At 41.2% G+C, this 15,455-nt stretch overlaps 1 protein-coding gene across 1 annotated transcript; it reads right to left on the bottom strand.

Annotated features, from left to right (window-relative positions):
* Nucleotides 1-1,100: 1,100 nt before the first annotated feature.
* On the bottom strand, nucleotides 1,101-14,708 carry Rsph4a (radial spoke head component 4A). Its single transcript, XM_042694788.1, has 8 exons — nucleotides 14,651-14,708; nucleotides 14,179-14,254; nucleotides 11,926-12,825; nucleotides 10,058-10,292; nucleotides 5,987-6,724; nucleotides 4,369-4,516; nucleotides 3,401-3,518; nucleotides 1,101-2,556 (listed from the first exon to the last, which is right to left on the bottom strand). Exons 1-8 carry the CDS (start codon nucleotides 14,706-14,708, stop codon nucleotides 2,319-2,321), a joined length of 2,511 nt encoding a protein of 836 aa, XP_042550722.1. The 3' UTR covers nucleotides 1,101-2,318.
* Nucleotides 14,709-15,455: the final 747 nt, after the last annotated feature.

The raw sequence follows: 15,455 nt of genomic DNA, 5'->3' as shown, positions 1-15,455 counted from the left end.
TGAGAGAGGCAATATCAAGGAGGAAAGATGTATTTTGGCTCATGGTTTCAGAGGTTACTGTACATTCTTGCCAGCTTTGTTGTTTCTGGGCCAGCTGTGAGGCAGGTATAGTGGAGCTAAGCTGCTGGCCTCATGATGGCCAGAAGCAGAGACAAAGGGGGCTGTAAAAAAGGTATACCAACTTGGGCTGGGAATTGAGCCATGACCTTGTTTATGCTAGGCAGTTGCTCTAACTGACCTATAATCTCACCCAGGATATACCTTTCCAGAGGCTGGGAATGGTGGCTTAGTGGCAGAGTGTTTGCCTAGCATACATGAAGCCCTGGGTTCCATTCCTTAGTACTTCATAAACAGAAAAGGCTGGAAGTAGTAGAGCACTAGTCTTGAGCACAGAGAGGCTCAGGGACAGCTCCTAGGCACTGAGCTCAAGCTCACGACTGACAAAAGCGATACACCCTTCTAAGACATGAAACCAGTGACCTGCCCATTCAATCAGATTCTCAGTTTCTATGGCCTCCCAATTCTATCGTATTAGGATTCCATCCTTGGATCAATTGATGGTTAGCTGGATAAATATGTTAATCACAACCCTTATACCTAATTGCTTTTCACTTTGGACATGAATTGATCATCTGGGGCCTAGCCTTCAATACATGCGCTTTTATCAGCACAAACTCATGTCCAAACAATTGGCACTGCCCAAAACTACTATACCTGGTCATGCTTGCTTAATTTAGTGTTTCCTGACCTGCTCAAGTCTAGATTAAGTGCCCTTCTAAATACATGACAAAAGTGTTATGCTCACTATAGACTAGTGATAGACTTCCAGTCTAAGTGCAGGAATTAAGAATTCATCTGATATATTTTTATTTGGTAAAACAGCAGCATTGGACTGATGTTTTATGTTTGTTTTTGTCAGTCGTGGGCTTGAACTCTGGGCCTGGGCACTGTCCCTCAGCTCTTCAGCTCAAGGTGAGTGCTTTACCACTTGAGCCACAGTGCCACTTCCAATTTTCTGAGTGGTTTATTCAAGATAAGAGCCTCAGGGAGTTTCCTGCCCGGGCTGGCTTTGAACTGTGATCCTCAGATCTCAGCCTCCTGAGTAGCTAGGATTACAGGCATGAACCACCAATCCCTGGCTGAAATTTTTTTTTAATTGTTCCTTTTCCACAGAATTTGACATGTGCTATTCTATGGCCTCTTGTAGTGGATTGTATCATACTACAGGCTATATTTTAGTCTCATTTTCTGTTTACCTTCTCATAATTCCTCCCTTCTGTGAACTATGCCTACTTTTGATTAGTACACTTGAACTTAAAAATACTTCTCAGTAAATGAAAATATTTTAAAGAAGTAACGCTAAAGAACTTTAAGGTGTCTGGATAATCCCCCCTTCCCTTCTCTGCCTATCATTTTTCCTTAATTCAAATTAATATTTTGTGTTGCTTGGATTTGAACTTAGAAATTTGTCCTTGGTTGGTGAGCTCTCAACAATTTGAGCCATGCTTCTAGCCCTTTTGGCCTTAGTTGTTTTTCAGGTAGGGTCTCACATTTTTACATGGAATTGACCTCAGACCATGATTCTTCCCCCTCATAACCGGGAGTACAGCATTGCTCACCACATCTGGCTTGTTCTCTGAGATGAGAGTCTTGTTAATTCTGCCTGAGCCAGCCCTAAGATCTTCCAAACTCTACCTCCTGAGTAGTTGGGATTATACTTGCAAATCTCTTTACCTGGCCCCACAAATTAGTTTTGATTAAGGAAGCTGAAAAGTAACAAAAGGGATAAAAAAAATGGAGTGTCTCTATAGACTGAGTGATTATAGAATTATGAACATTCACCCAGGGAAGATTATATACACATACACCACAATTGCACACAAATATCACACATAGGCTTGGTAAAGCAGGATTAAGAAAGCTACATGTTCTACTTCCATTCTTACAATGCTAACAAAATACATGCTGGAGTTAAGGAGTTTTCAATATGTGTTTTGTTGGTTTTTTTTTTTTTAAATCTCCACATCCCCTCAATACTTTATAGAAGTCTCAAAAAGGCTCTGTGGATTAAAATCTGAACTGTGAGATTTATAGAGGACACAGTATACACTTACTGCAGTCATGAGAACAGTGATGTCATTTAGCCTCGGGAAAGTCTTTGGACATCTTTCTATAAAAATTGTATGAAATGTCAAGTTTGGTGTTTTCAAGGAATGACACTTTGCACATGAGTTTTATCTATGCATATAATCACACACACCCCTTGCCTACATTGGATGTGTATATTAAGGACACCTAAGAGTGGGCTAATTTAGTTGTTAGTCTTCATCTTCTTCCTCATATTCATCTTCCTCTGATTCTTCAATCTCCTCTGCCACAAATTCAGATGCTTCTTTTGCAGCCATCAGAGCCTGCTCCTCCTCCACGCTGGGGTCATCCATTTCTATAACCTCTGATCTGCTCGGGTATTCCTGATAAACTGGTGGTAGAACTGGAGGAGTATAATTGTCCACGCTATACTTATGACCCCAGCCTATGTAGAAATTTTCAAACTTTCTGTTAAATATAAAACAAAAGTCACTGGAATATTCTACTCAGTAAGAAATAAATACAGATTCTTTTGAAGCAATATGCTATACATTTAAAATACCAGAGGTAAAGAAGCCCTCAATGATTCTACCATAAGGAATCTATTTTGATCCAAACTGCTTAAGCTGGTTAAGAAAACCATAGGGCCAGACTCTATCAAAATATACCCTACATCTAGACTGCTAAAAAAGAAAATTTGCTGGATGCTGATAGCTCTTGCCTTGTAATCCTAGCTACTCAGGAGACTAAGATCTGAGAATCACAATTGGAAACCAGCCTGGGCAGAAAAGTTGGTAGGACCCTTATGGAAATTAACCAGCAAATTAAAAAAAAAAAAAAATCCAGTCAAGTAGAAGAATGCCAGCCTTCAGGAAAGTGTAGCTCTATATGGATACAGATTTAGATACATGGCAAGAGCAGAGATAGATATAAATAATAAATAGCTATAGAGACGTATCTCCACTCCTTTATACATGCATATATTTTTATATATATGTATATATGCATATACATATACATATATACATATATATATATGTATATATATAATTTGAGCTTCACCTCCACTTTGAACTTTTTCCTGATTTTCTGCTTAGGCTGCGCTTTGAACAGTGATTTCTCAGATATCAGCCTCCTGAGCAGCTTCAATCACAGGGTTGAGACACCAGCATACAGCCTACAGGTATTTTAATAAAACTTATGCCACTAGCACCTCATATGCCAAAGATGAGTTAAAATACTAGTGCCTCAACATTCCAGTGATAACCATTTCCAGCACTTACTCTGGCCTTATAAATGGCCAGATACTTACTTGCCATTGGAGAAAGCATATGCTCCAGGCCAAAGATTGGAACGAAGGACTGCAATAGCATACTGAGGAATGAAATGTGATGATAGCCGTGCTGTCCAAGGGGGGATGTTCTGAATCTCTAGAACCAAAGAAGAAACATGAAAGCTTAGCCCTTATGTAGGTAAGAATCTACTATTTAACCAAAGTTACTTTTTTGTAAATCTTGGTTTTACACACACGCACACACACACACACACACACACACACACACACAAATTTGTTATAGAAAAAAAGTTAAAATAGCTTAACACTTGCTTAGCAAGCACAAAGCTCCATATCTAATACTTTCAAAAAACTCAATTGCATATATGAAAATGTTATCAGTGTATGACATCTATGCCAAAAAATGCTGTTTTTCAGCAGCATAAAAACAAAGCACAAATCAGTAGAGCAGTCCCTTGATTTGGAAAAAAGAAAACTTGAAGTAGATGTATGCTTGTTTTTACCAGTAAGATAGATAAGGTTATGTGTTAGAGGGAATGCTGTCTGGTAACTAAAGCAAAGGTTATTGCCATGGGAGAGAATAAAGGTAATAAGCCAAACAAAATTGAAAAAGAAACAAAAACATGTAGACATGAGTTAATTAGAAAACAAGAAAATAATGGGGCATTCTTTCTACAGCTATGCCATGTTTATGATTTGCAGAATGTAAGACAGGAATATTGCACAAATGACTAAATGACTGTTACCAGTCTCAGTAAGAACTACAGGCTACTTGAGTTTTCTCTCTGCATCATTCCTTCAGTATGCAACATGATGGAATGGCTAGAAGCGTTCTTTCCTTCCACCATTCCAGAACCCATGAAGGGAAAAGAGGATGAGTGCATGACTCCTCTCTACCTTTTAGAGGTTTCCAACGCTCAGATACTCACTATCTAATCACATGGTATACAGTTTGTGTGTGTCCACATTAAGTTATTTAAAATTACCTAAATCTTCAGAGATAGGTGTCAGAAGAGGAGGCCCCACTTCCTGTTCTATGTAGTCAGGCTCTTCACCTTTTTCTTCTTTTTCTTCTTCTATTTCCTCCTCTTCTTCCTCGTTTTTTCGTGTGGGGTTGAACCAATTACAGCGTCCCTAGAGATGAATGCCACAAAACTTACAATCTCAGAATACAACTGGGAAGTTGGCTCACTGTGCTTGCCTTGCATGCATGTGGCCCTGGGTTCGATTCCTTAGCACCATATAAGCAGAAAAGGCCAGAAGTGGCACTGCGGCTTAAGTGGTAGAACCCTAGCCTTGAGCTGAAGAGCTGAGGGACAGTGCCCAGGCCCAGAGTTCAGGCACCACAACCAGCAAAAAAAAAAAAAAAGTCTCAGAATAAACCAAACTGATGGCTGATAACTTATAATCCTAACTACCCAAGAGGCTTAGATCCAGCCTCGGCAGAAAAGTCTGTGAAACTCTTATCTCCAACTAACCAACAAAAAGCTGGAAGCAGAAGTATGGTTTAAGTGGTAGAGCACCAGACTTGTTAAAAAAAAAAATAAGTGAGAGCTGGAAGCCCCAGATTCAAGCCCTAGTACTGACACAAAGTGCACACATGCATGCGTGCACACACGTCATAATATTCATTTAGACTGAAGCAATTATCATACTTACAAAGGTCTGTTTTCCATCCAGGTTTATTTCTAGCAAAAAAATATTTATTTGAAGTATTTGCCAGTAATTTTGAAGTTACAAAACTTGAAGGTAAAGTCTTGTAAAAAAAATGTAACAAACTGGCTTATAATAATTTGTGTGTGCAAGATAATTAGGAAGTTATGAATATTAATAACAAAAATGTTAAGTGTGATAATGGGATTGAGTTGGGAGAGGGAAATGGAGAAAAATGAGGGAAAGGGTAACAAGTTAGACAAGCAATATAATCACTATTACTTATGTAACTATACAGTTATGTAACTGTAACCCCTCTGTACATCACCTTGACAATAAAATTTAAAAATAGGAGTGAGTTAAATTTTCTCAATGAACTAAATGTTATCTAGAGATACTTGAAAGCATCTCTTATCTAGATCAGAGTGTCATGAAGATTTTCTAACTGCACATGGAAAGTACCACAGAGTGGTTTAGAGAATGCATATGTCCATTTTGTACAGCCTCACATCTGATTCTGTTACTTAGTAGCTATATTGTTTTTGTCATGTTCCCTAAGCACTGCTTCAGTTTTCCTCATCTGCAATATAAATGTAGTAACAGTGAATCTTTCATGGGGTTGTTGTGAGGAGTAAATTATATGTCTCTCTATAATTTTATACATAATGTACATGTAGTGCTACTAACAACATATAGTGCAATACTATATAATTGCTATTTAGCACTGTTTGCTTATTTTTGTTTTTGTCACAATATTTAGTGTCTAACATAAGTATCCATGTAAAAAAATTGTTCCATGTGTTGTAGAAATAGAATAGTTTCCATAATAAATGTATCTGCATAATTTGAAAAATAGTTATTTTATCTATCATATTTACTGTACAAAAATAGAGTAAGTTCATAACACACTTAAGTCTAAATCTATACATTACCTGGCAAATAGTCTCCTACCTGAGGGAGAATATATTGTACATGATGAACCCAATTGGATAGAGATTCCACTAGATCAACTACTTGGATGCCTTCAAATTCAGGGTTTTCCTCAAAGCTATCTCGTCCACCTTCTACTTCTTCCTCCTCCTCTCCTTCCTCTTCACCAAACTGATAGAATCCTAGAGGACTGATGTGGGTTCCTGCTGAAATCCGGGCAATTTGTGCTCGCAAATAATTGCTCTCATTTCCTGGGAAGGGTGGGAAGCTTATGACGGGAGCATCTAATCGCCCAGTGAAATATTTCTTGATTTTTCTTGCAGTAACAATTTGTGCAGGTGTAACTAATGGTAACTTCACCCATGGTCTTCCTGGTTCATTGCAAACAAAATAGATGTATTTGTTGGCACCTGTTCGACTTTCTTCTTTAGGTATAGCTTGTGGGGCCTTGTAAAGGGACTTTGGTAGTTCATCTTCCTCATCCTCAGCTTCACTTTCTCCATTGTCCTTCTCGTCAGCAACATCTTCCTCTTCCACCTCCTCTTCCTCTTCCCCCTCACGAAATTCCACTTCAGCTATAATATAGTTCATTTCCAGGCCCAGGATCTTGCCCCATAATCGGCATCTTTGGATTGGGTGAGTGTCAGTAAGTTGTTTGAGGGCCAGAAATATGCGATAAGTTTCATCTGTTCCCAAGCCAACTCCAGCTTGTTCAAAATAATATGCTGACTCCATTACATTTGGAAGAGAGTTTTCTACCTAGAAAAACAAATGATTTGGTTAATATTCTATTCTTAAGGAAAATGCTTGTTTTTTTTTTTTTTTTTTAATTGGGACCTCTGAGTAGCTAGAGTTACAAGCATGGGCCTGTGACTTGTGAATGTTGCTTTTTATATTAATAGTGTCTTTGAGTCATTGATATGATAATTAACCTGTTTTATGTGTCTCTAGAAAGAATTGAACAAATTTAATTAACAGGTTTGTTTATAGGAATATTTGTGACTGAGCTGGGAATGTGGCTTAGTGGTAGAGTGCTTGCCTAGCATTCAATTCCTCAGTACCACATACACAGAAAAAGCTGGAAGTGGCACTGTGGCTCAAGTGGTAGAGTGTTAGCCTTGAGCAAAAGAAGCTCAGGGACAGTGCTCACACCCTGAGTTCAACCCGTAGGACTGGCAAAAGAATTGCAATTCTCTTACTATCCTAAGGCATAGAACATGTATGTAGTATGTGTATATATGTATACGTATATATATATATGTATATAATACACATATGTGATATGTATGTATGTACTTTTGAGTCTGTATGTTTATATTGTCATAGTATTAAAATATTTACTAACTACAAGGGCATATATGTGTATGGCAAATAAATATCAATATGATAATTAACATAGATAAGGTAACAAATTATAAAGAACATATAACAGTGTGTAGGCATAATCTATATATAATGGTATAATATAGTCAATTGCTCCTACTTACAATAAACCATTTGGCATTTAAGATAATGAGACCTTTGTACAATTCTATGAAAATAAATAATAATGAAGAGAAAAATAATTCCCTACAAGAAAATAAATAGAGGGCTGGGAAGGTGGCTCAGTGGTAGAGCGCTTGCCTTGCATGCTTGAAGCCCTGGGTTCGATTCCTCAGCACCACATAAGCAAAAAGAAAAAAGCCGGAAGTGGCGCTGTGGCTCAAGTGGTAGAGCGCTAGCCTTGAGCTGAAGAGCTGAGGGGCAGCGCCCAGGTCAGAAAAAAAAGCCGGAAGTGGCGCTGTGGCTCCACTTCCGGCTTTTTTTCTTTTTGCTTATGTGGTGCTGAGGAATCGAACCCAGGGCCTCAGTCATGCAAGGCAAGCGCTCTACCACTGAGCCACCTTCTCAGCCCCAGAAATAGAAGTTTTAAAGCATTTGTGAGTATATTGGAAGTGAAGAAAAAACTTCAGACAACTTTCAAGACCAAGTATTGGCCCATCGGATGGAGAAATGGAGAGCATTTGCAACTGATACTAATGATCTAATCTTTTTCCTTTATGAGGAGGTTTCACTGTGAGATTTCTATTCTTACCTATACTCTTCCACTGGAGGCTGACTCATGTCTTGTTGGGAATGTCTGCCTGTGTGCCTGAACCCCACGTGTTGAATTCTCTCACACCCATTATCTTTGTATATATGGCACACAGCCACCTGCCACCTTGTTAAAGCAAGTTAGCATCATCTCTTTGACATCTATACCCTGTTCCTCTTGTCTGCGCACTCCAGGCCCTACTTTGTGAGCAAGGTTCCTTCCCATGGGCTGTTGAGCCCTAGGGGTGCGGCTATGTCAGGCAGCGTTCCTTCCCTCTCTTCTCTCAGAGGATCCCTTGTTGCATATATGTCTCTAATCACCAAAATTTTCATCTACATAATCACTTTATTTATGGTTATTTTAAAATGATCTTTAAGAACTTGTACAAATGGGTTACCATTCAACCTGTCAGTTTCTAAGTACAGTGCATCTTGGTCAAGATCACCCCTTTCATCATTCTACCCCATCTCTCCCAAGCCCATCCATCCCCTGAATTTTCCTAGTCACAGACAGATTTTAGATAACCTGGTGATCAAGGCATAGATGTTCAGACGATATGTATAAGTTGCAAGGATATAGCCATTTAAGAAGCATAATTTGGGCAACTCTTTTGAAATGGTTAAAGCTAAAATTCCTGTGCTATTCTTGATTGTACTCTCTGATAAAGATGTTTAGCCCATGACAGCCAATTCTTTTTCAAAATATTTTCACCATTTATTTCTCGAGATCAAAACAAGTATTTTATTCCTCTCTTCTATTAATAAATACTGTACCCATAATATTAATGTGCAGATACTGTCACAATCCTCAAGATATAAAGGAACTTGCTTACAAAGAGAAGGAAAATGCCATTAGAAGTAGTTTCCAGTGTTCTATGGAAATACAAAATTTGACTTAAAACCTCATTTTAAATTATAGTCATGCATCCCTTTATGACAGGGATACATTCTGAGAAACACATCCTTTGGCAATTGTATTATGAAAATAACATAGAAAGCCAGGCACCAGTGGCTCATGCCTGTAATCCTAGCTACTCAGGAGGCTGAGATCTGAGGATTATGGTTCAAAGCCACCCTGAGTAGGAAAGTTAACCACCAGAAAACTGGAAGTGGCACTAGCTTTGAGCAAAAGAGCTCTGGGACAGTGCCCAGGCCCTGAATTCAAGCCCCACTGCCAACCAAAACAAAACAGAACAAAAAAAAGAATACACTTACGAATTCCAAATGTACCTACTGTACACAACTGTACATGCTTGACTTCCATATGAGTGCACTGAGGTAGGTTTCTTTACAGCAGCATCAGCATAGACACGTAATATGTTGTGTTATGACCTTACAATGGGTTTGATGTCACTATGCTATGCACTGCTCAGCTTACTACAAACTTTATTTTTTGTGTATTGGGCTTGAACTGAGGGCTCATTCAGCTTCGTTGCTCATGGCTGGTCCTTTACAATTTGAGCCACGCCTACAACCCAGCCTTTGCTTGTTAATTGAAGATGGGTTCTCTTAGAATTTTCTACTGGAGCTTTGAACTTAGATCCTTTATGTTACCGCCTACTAAGTAGCTAGAATTATAATTGTGAGCCACCAGGACTCAGTGCTTACTAAAAATTTATATAGTAATATGATCACTATCATAAATATAATGTCATTTACCTGAATGTTATTAGTTAATACATAATTTTATGAAAACTTCATTCACTATTCAACAAATATTTACTAAGAAGCAACAGCTCTCCACACAAACTTGTACCAGGCAAGCTGGACAATATTAAAACAAAAGCTCAGCCTACAAGCATATGACAAGACAGAGGCCTGTAAAATAAATAAAAACTGCAAACACAAAATGAGACACCCCTAAACAATGTTGATGAGAGAAAGCCTAAAATACATTTAAGAAAAAAATATCCAAATACTATAAAAATTTTAAGAACTTAAAAAAAAATTCCACAATCCCAAATCGCCAGACTCATAATAGACATTGATATTCATTTATAATTTGTAGTCATGACTTACCATTTCATCTTCCAGTTCCTGATCAGCTCCTTCCAAATGTCCCTGAAGAAAAAGAACCCTTTGTCTCTCTGCAATTTCATATGCTGGAAGCAGCTCATTCTCATTTTGCAGGGTATCGAATTTTTTACTAAAATGTGCCAGTTTTACATCTTGACTGATTTTTTCAATGATATCAACAGCATTTTCAGGACGCTCATCTAATATCTTGGTAAGCATGTTAGCAAGATGATCATATCTGTTCAACAGAGAAACTTTCAATGTTCACAGCAAGAACATTGAAATAATGTACACATCAAGGGCATCTCATGCAGACCACGTTATTGGAGGTTTTTGTCAACTTTAACAACTCTAAGTATTCAGAGATCATCAGTGTAGGTAATTTCTAGCATACCAGAAAGAATCTATTCAACAAGTTTCCTTAGGAAATGCCTCCACTCCGGAGGCAGAGATCTGAGGATTATAATTTAAAGCCACCTTGGCCTGTTATCTCCACTTAACACAAAAAAAGTGGAAGTGGAGCTGTGACTCAAGTGGTAGAGTGCTAGCTTTGAGCAACAAGACTCAGGAACAGCATCCAGGCCCTGGGGATTCCCAGGGGGACAGGCACACACAGGTACCTGCATGTGCACGCACACATACACATACACAGAGAGAGAGAGACAGAGAAACAGAGACAGAGAGACAGAGACAGAGAGAGAAAGAGGGAGAGAGAGAGAGAGAGAAAGACGAAGATGAAGAGGAGGAGGAGGATGACGATGATGAATGCATGTCATAGAACATATTGATTACCATGGAAAAGGAATTTGAAAATGAAATTAAATGTAAATATAAAGAAACACCAGTCATAAAATAATTGAGTAAAAGAGATTTTTCACTTTAGCTTTCCAATCCCATTTAAAAGTTTTATGAACTCACGAGTATTTACAATGAGCTCTTTTTAAATTTTAGTAGTTTGAAGATCAAGCTCTTCATTTGATCCAAGGAATTATGACTTAAAGTTTATTTTGCAAATTCAAATAGAATCTACTAGTGAATAGTAAATCACATTTTCTTGATTTTTAATTTTTTATAATTTTGTATTGAGATTAACTGATTACATAAATTTCACAAATTTCACAATACTGTGAGATAGTGATACTTAAAGTCACAACACATTTTAACCTTCATGAGGCAAATTGTCATTATCATGGTCTACCACGTTTGTGAATTCTTTTTTTTTTTTTTTTTTGTCGGTCGTGGGGCTTGAACTCTGGGCCTGGGCGCTGTCCCTCAGCTCTTAGCTCAAGGCGAGCGCTCTACCACTTGAGCTACAGCACCACTTCCGGTTTTCTGGTGGTTTATTGGAGATAGGAGTCTCACGGTCTCTCCTGTCCCGGCTGGCTTTGAACCGCGATCCTCAGATCTCAGCCTCCTGAGTAGCTAGGATTACAGGTGTGAGCCACCAGCGCCCGGCCCACGTTTGTGAATTCTATGAGCTTTGACAATACAATGATTTCTTCCACATCGGGTGATATGTACATTTCTTTCCTTTTGCTTAGTGTCAGCTGTTCCCTCTTTCCCTCTCCTTCCCTCCCTCCCATCGCTTAAGATTGCAGACATAAGTGCTGCTCATTGTATTTGCAAGCATCCTGGACGGATGCTGAGATGTGATGTCCTATTTCAAGCACCAAGACTCCATAAATTCTTGCTTTTATTTCTATGTGCCTGGGGTCCTCAAGGAACCTTAAAGAGTCCCCACCAGTGGGCTGTTTGCAGGTCTGTGATGCAGCTATACCACTGCCCTGCTTTTATTAACAAATGGTTTTCCACCCATCCACAACCACTAAACCCCTTATCACTGTGCCAGCCCCCCCCCCCCCCAATCTTACAGGTTTAAGCCTGTCTTGCTGCTGGTGCTCTGTAGGAAGGACTTGGCATTCTGGATGGCGATGTCCAGCATGCTGGGGGCCTCCTCGCTGGCCCGGGGCTCGGGCAGAGCCGGGTCCCAGTGGCCGTCTGAGTCTTCCTCCGGAGAAATGATCACCCCGCGCTCTTCCCGCGGGGAGTCGTCGTGGCTGGCACCCCACGGCCCACGCAGGCCAGCTCCGGATTGTGGAGCCCAGGGGAAGGACGCTTCCTCTGAGGGACTCGCGTGATGGGGTGCGGACTCCCTCTCCTCGGACGGCCGGCGGCGCGGATCGGGACCCGCGCCCGCGCTGCTGGTTCTGCCTGGCCGCCAGGGGGCCGCCAGGTCCGGGTCGGGGCTGCCCGGCGTCGGGGCGGAGGGCTCCCGAGGAGGGGCCGCGGGAGCTGGCCCCCGGGGTCCGGGGACGTCTCCCAGAGGCCCGGGCTCGGGGTCTGCTGGGCTCCGCTCGGCCTCCCAGGGCGCGGGGGACGGGGGTTCGGGCTCCGGAGGAGAAGCTGCCATGGCTCCTTCTTCCCCGGGCGGCTCTGCCCCGCCGAGTTCTTGCCTTTCTTTTTCTTGAAAGAAGGAGAACGAACTTTCCATGGAAGCAATCAAGAGCGCGCCCCCTCCCCAGTAAAGCGTTCTGGATGCGCAGGCGGTGCAGTGACGGACGCGGGCAGCGCCGCGCGGCCGCTCCGCGGGGGTCCCGGCGGGTTCGGGGCTCGCAGCGCGGGACGGCGCAGCAGCGTCCCGTCTCCCTAGCAACCCCCGGGGGCGTTCCTCCGGGAGCACCCTGCAGGCCGGCCAGAAAGACGGAAAGCGCAGCACTGTGATTGGTGGAGCCTCTGCTCCTCTTTCGACACCAGCCAATCCGGCCTGGACTCTTGTTTAGAAACCTGAGAACTCCGGGTGGTGTTCCAGGAGCCCCAACTGGGAAGGGAGAACCGAGAGCCGGTGCTGGAGGAAATGTGTGTGTGTGAAAACCGGACTCAAGTTAGGCTTTGAGTGACTCGTGCATTCGTGGAGAGAGGATGCATTTTCCCATCTGTGTGTCTGAGAGAGAGAAGCTGGGAGGAGGAGGGGGGAAGGAGGAAGGGGGGAGGAGGGGAGGAAGGAGGAGGGAGAGGGGGGAGGGGGAGGAGGAGGAGAGGGAAGGGGAGGGTTTGGGGGGAGGAGGAGGAGGGGAAAGGAGGAGGAAGAAGGAGGAGGAGGGGGAGGAGGAGAAGGGAAAGGAGTGGAGGGAAGGCAGCCAAGAAGAAAGGAGGGCGATGCAAGGGGTGCCAGAAGGAGACCACCACGCGGTTCAGGCAGAAGAGAGTCTGTTAGGAGAACCAAACCAAACTGCACCAGATGCACGGAGCGGCAGCCCGACTGATGGGGAGAGAGATTATAGGCTACATGCTGCCGCTCACGAAAAGGAGGGTGGGGGGAAAGGGGCTGCTCTCCTGGGCAGACCTAACTGGAAGAAAGGGAGCTAGCTAAGGATAAAGAAGAAGAGTAGAACGGAAAGGAGGAGGAGGGTGGAAAAGGAAGAGGGAAGGGAAGGTAGAGAGTGGGAAGAACTTGAGCATCCAACCCTGAAGCTAAAGATAAGACACCCACACCCACATCCACCCAGGATGAGAACCAAGACAGCCCAGGATGCGCGTTTAGAGGGCATAGAAAGTTAGCTTATTGAGCCAATCAACCAAGTCTGGAGAATGTTGGAGAATCAAGGAAGTCCTGAAGGGTTGCTCTTCCCCTTCCTATGGAAGCCTCGGGTTGAGTAGGTAGAATATTATTTTCAAGGAGAAGGCAATGCAGAAATGTACCGTATATATAACTTCACTGCTTTCCTGGTCTTTGTAATTAAAACTCAGATTCACCCTAAAGATAGAGATATGATAGAATCATTCATGTAAGTGTGAGTTCATAATCTTGCAATGATTTAAGGTGAAGATTATGACAACGTACAGTATGCTATCTTCACCACGAAGAAGGAGTGGGATTGGACCACACCTGGCTTTCACTTAAAAGTTTTTCATGTTAACTCATCCTTTCTCTCTTTAAAAAATTCACTAACACATGACACTTTCCGTTGACATGATTTCCACTTAGAAAAATATTGGCAATAAATTCTAAGTGCACCTCCCCCGGCCCCACTCCCAGTCTAGTGGGGAAATCGCCACATCTTCAGTAAGTTGGTAAAAGCTGTGGCTGTTTTTCTTTCTCAATATATGCATGTGTACAAACTCACAACATACCTCGTAAAATTTCTACTGGGATGGGACTCTTTAAAGTTATATCTTTCAGATTTAGAATTCTGGGGAATTCTAAAAGCAAAACAAAAGGTTAAGATAAATTAGAACTGCATTTTTCCATAGTTGGCATAGAGATTTGGATCAGAATTTTTCTTCTTCGTGAATCTTTTCTTTAATAACTGGAGGTACATGACAAAGGCTGTTCCTTTTCCCCTCCTTGAAAAAAATGAAGGCAGATCAGGGAGGAAAGGCCAAGTAAAAAGAATCATGGAAGAATAGATACTTAGAACTTGCTTATCTTTCTGCTCAGTGGAAGGAGCAATCGAAAAAGATGCTCATTATTATTCCTGCTTCAACCCAAGCTCTGTCTAGAGCTGGACTCTTAGTAATCCCAGAGTTATTGCTTCTCATTAATCTTGGGATTAAAGGAAAAAATTCGTAGCCTGATCTTTACAGCTTCCTTCTAACCATTGTCCATAATGCTGGTCATGTAAAATGAATGCTGAAGTATTTCATCCTCTTCCATGTTCTGGAAGACTGTGTAGGATTATTCCTTTAAATGTTTAGTCCTATTTATAGTGTAACTATGTGAGTTCTGAGATTTTTATTTCAAGTATTAAAAACACTAGTTTTGAGTCAACAACATACATTTATAATATGTGGGTTTTTCATTATATTTCCATACATGTTCACAGTGTGCTTTCTGAATGAATTTACCTCCTCCACCATATTTGCATTCCTCTTTCCCTTCCTATCTTCTTTTTCAAAGAGCACTTGTGCTGTATTTGTGTGTGTGAGTGTGTGTGTGTATAATGTCCTTCAAGCCTCTTCATCCCTCCTATATTCTCTCTTTTCTCCCTCCCCACTTCCCCTTCTAGAAGTCTCTCTTTTATATTCATCTCCCATTATATCCACATCTTATAAATTATGAGATATTTAGTTTTTTGAGTTTGGCTTATCTCTCTCAACATGACAATCTCATTTCATTCACTTTTTTGGTAAATTTCAATTTTGTTTGTAGATGAATAATATTGATTATATAATGGCATGGGATATATCCATGTACAGCATATTTTATATACACTAATGTATTTTGGGGCACTTCTGATTTCAGTTTGGCTTATGTAAACAGAGCTGCAATTGGACGGTTGTTTCTTTGAGGATTTGTTGTTGGAGGACTTAATTTTTTGAGTTCCAAGTATATTTTAGATATGAGACCCTTGTCCGTTGTATGGCTAGTGAAGATCTTCTCCCAATCCGTGGGCTTTCTATT

Source organism: Dipodomys spectabilis, unplaced genomic scaffold (assembly GCF_019054845.1).
Source record: "Dipodomys spectabilis isolate Male_0828 unplaced genomic scaffold, ASM1905484v1 ptg000001l, whole genome shotgun sequence".
Taxonomy (NCBI): Eukaryota; Metazoa; Chordata; class Mammalia; order Rodentia; family Heteromyidae; genus Dipodomys; species Dipodomys spectabilis.
This window is presented reverse-complemented; position numbering and strand designations above follow the sequence as displayed.

What these genes read in the sequence shown, in the direction of transcription:
- Rsph4a (XM_042694788.1), bottom strand. Translation starts at nt 14,708, where the DNA reads ATGGAAGAGGATGAAATACTTCAGCATTCATTTTACATGACCAGCATT. An exon ending in AGGAACTGGAAGATGAAATG is followed by an intron (nt 6,725 to 10,057) that starts GTAAGTCATGAC and finishes TTGTTTTTCTAG; the next exon opens with GTAGAAAACTCTCTTCCAAA. An exon ending in TACAATATATTCTCCCTCAG is followed by an intron (nt 4,517 to 5,986) that starts GTAGGAGACTAT and finishes ATTCATCTCTAG; the next exon opens with GGACGCTGTAATTGGTTCAA.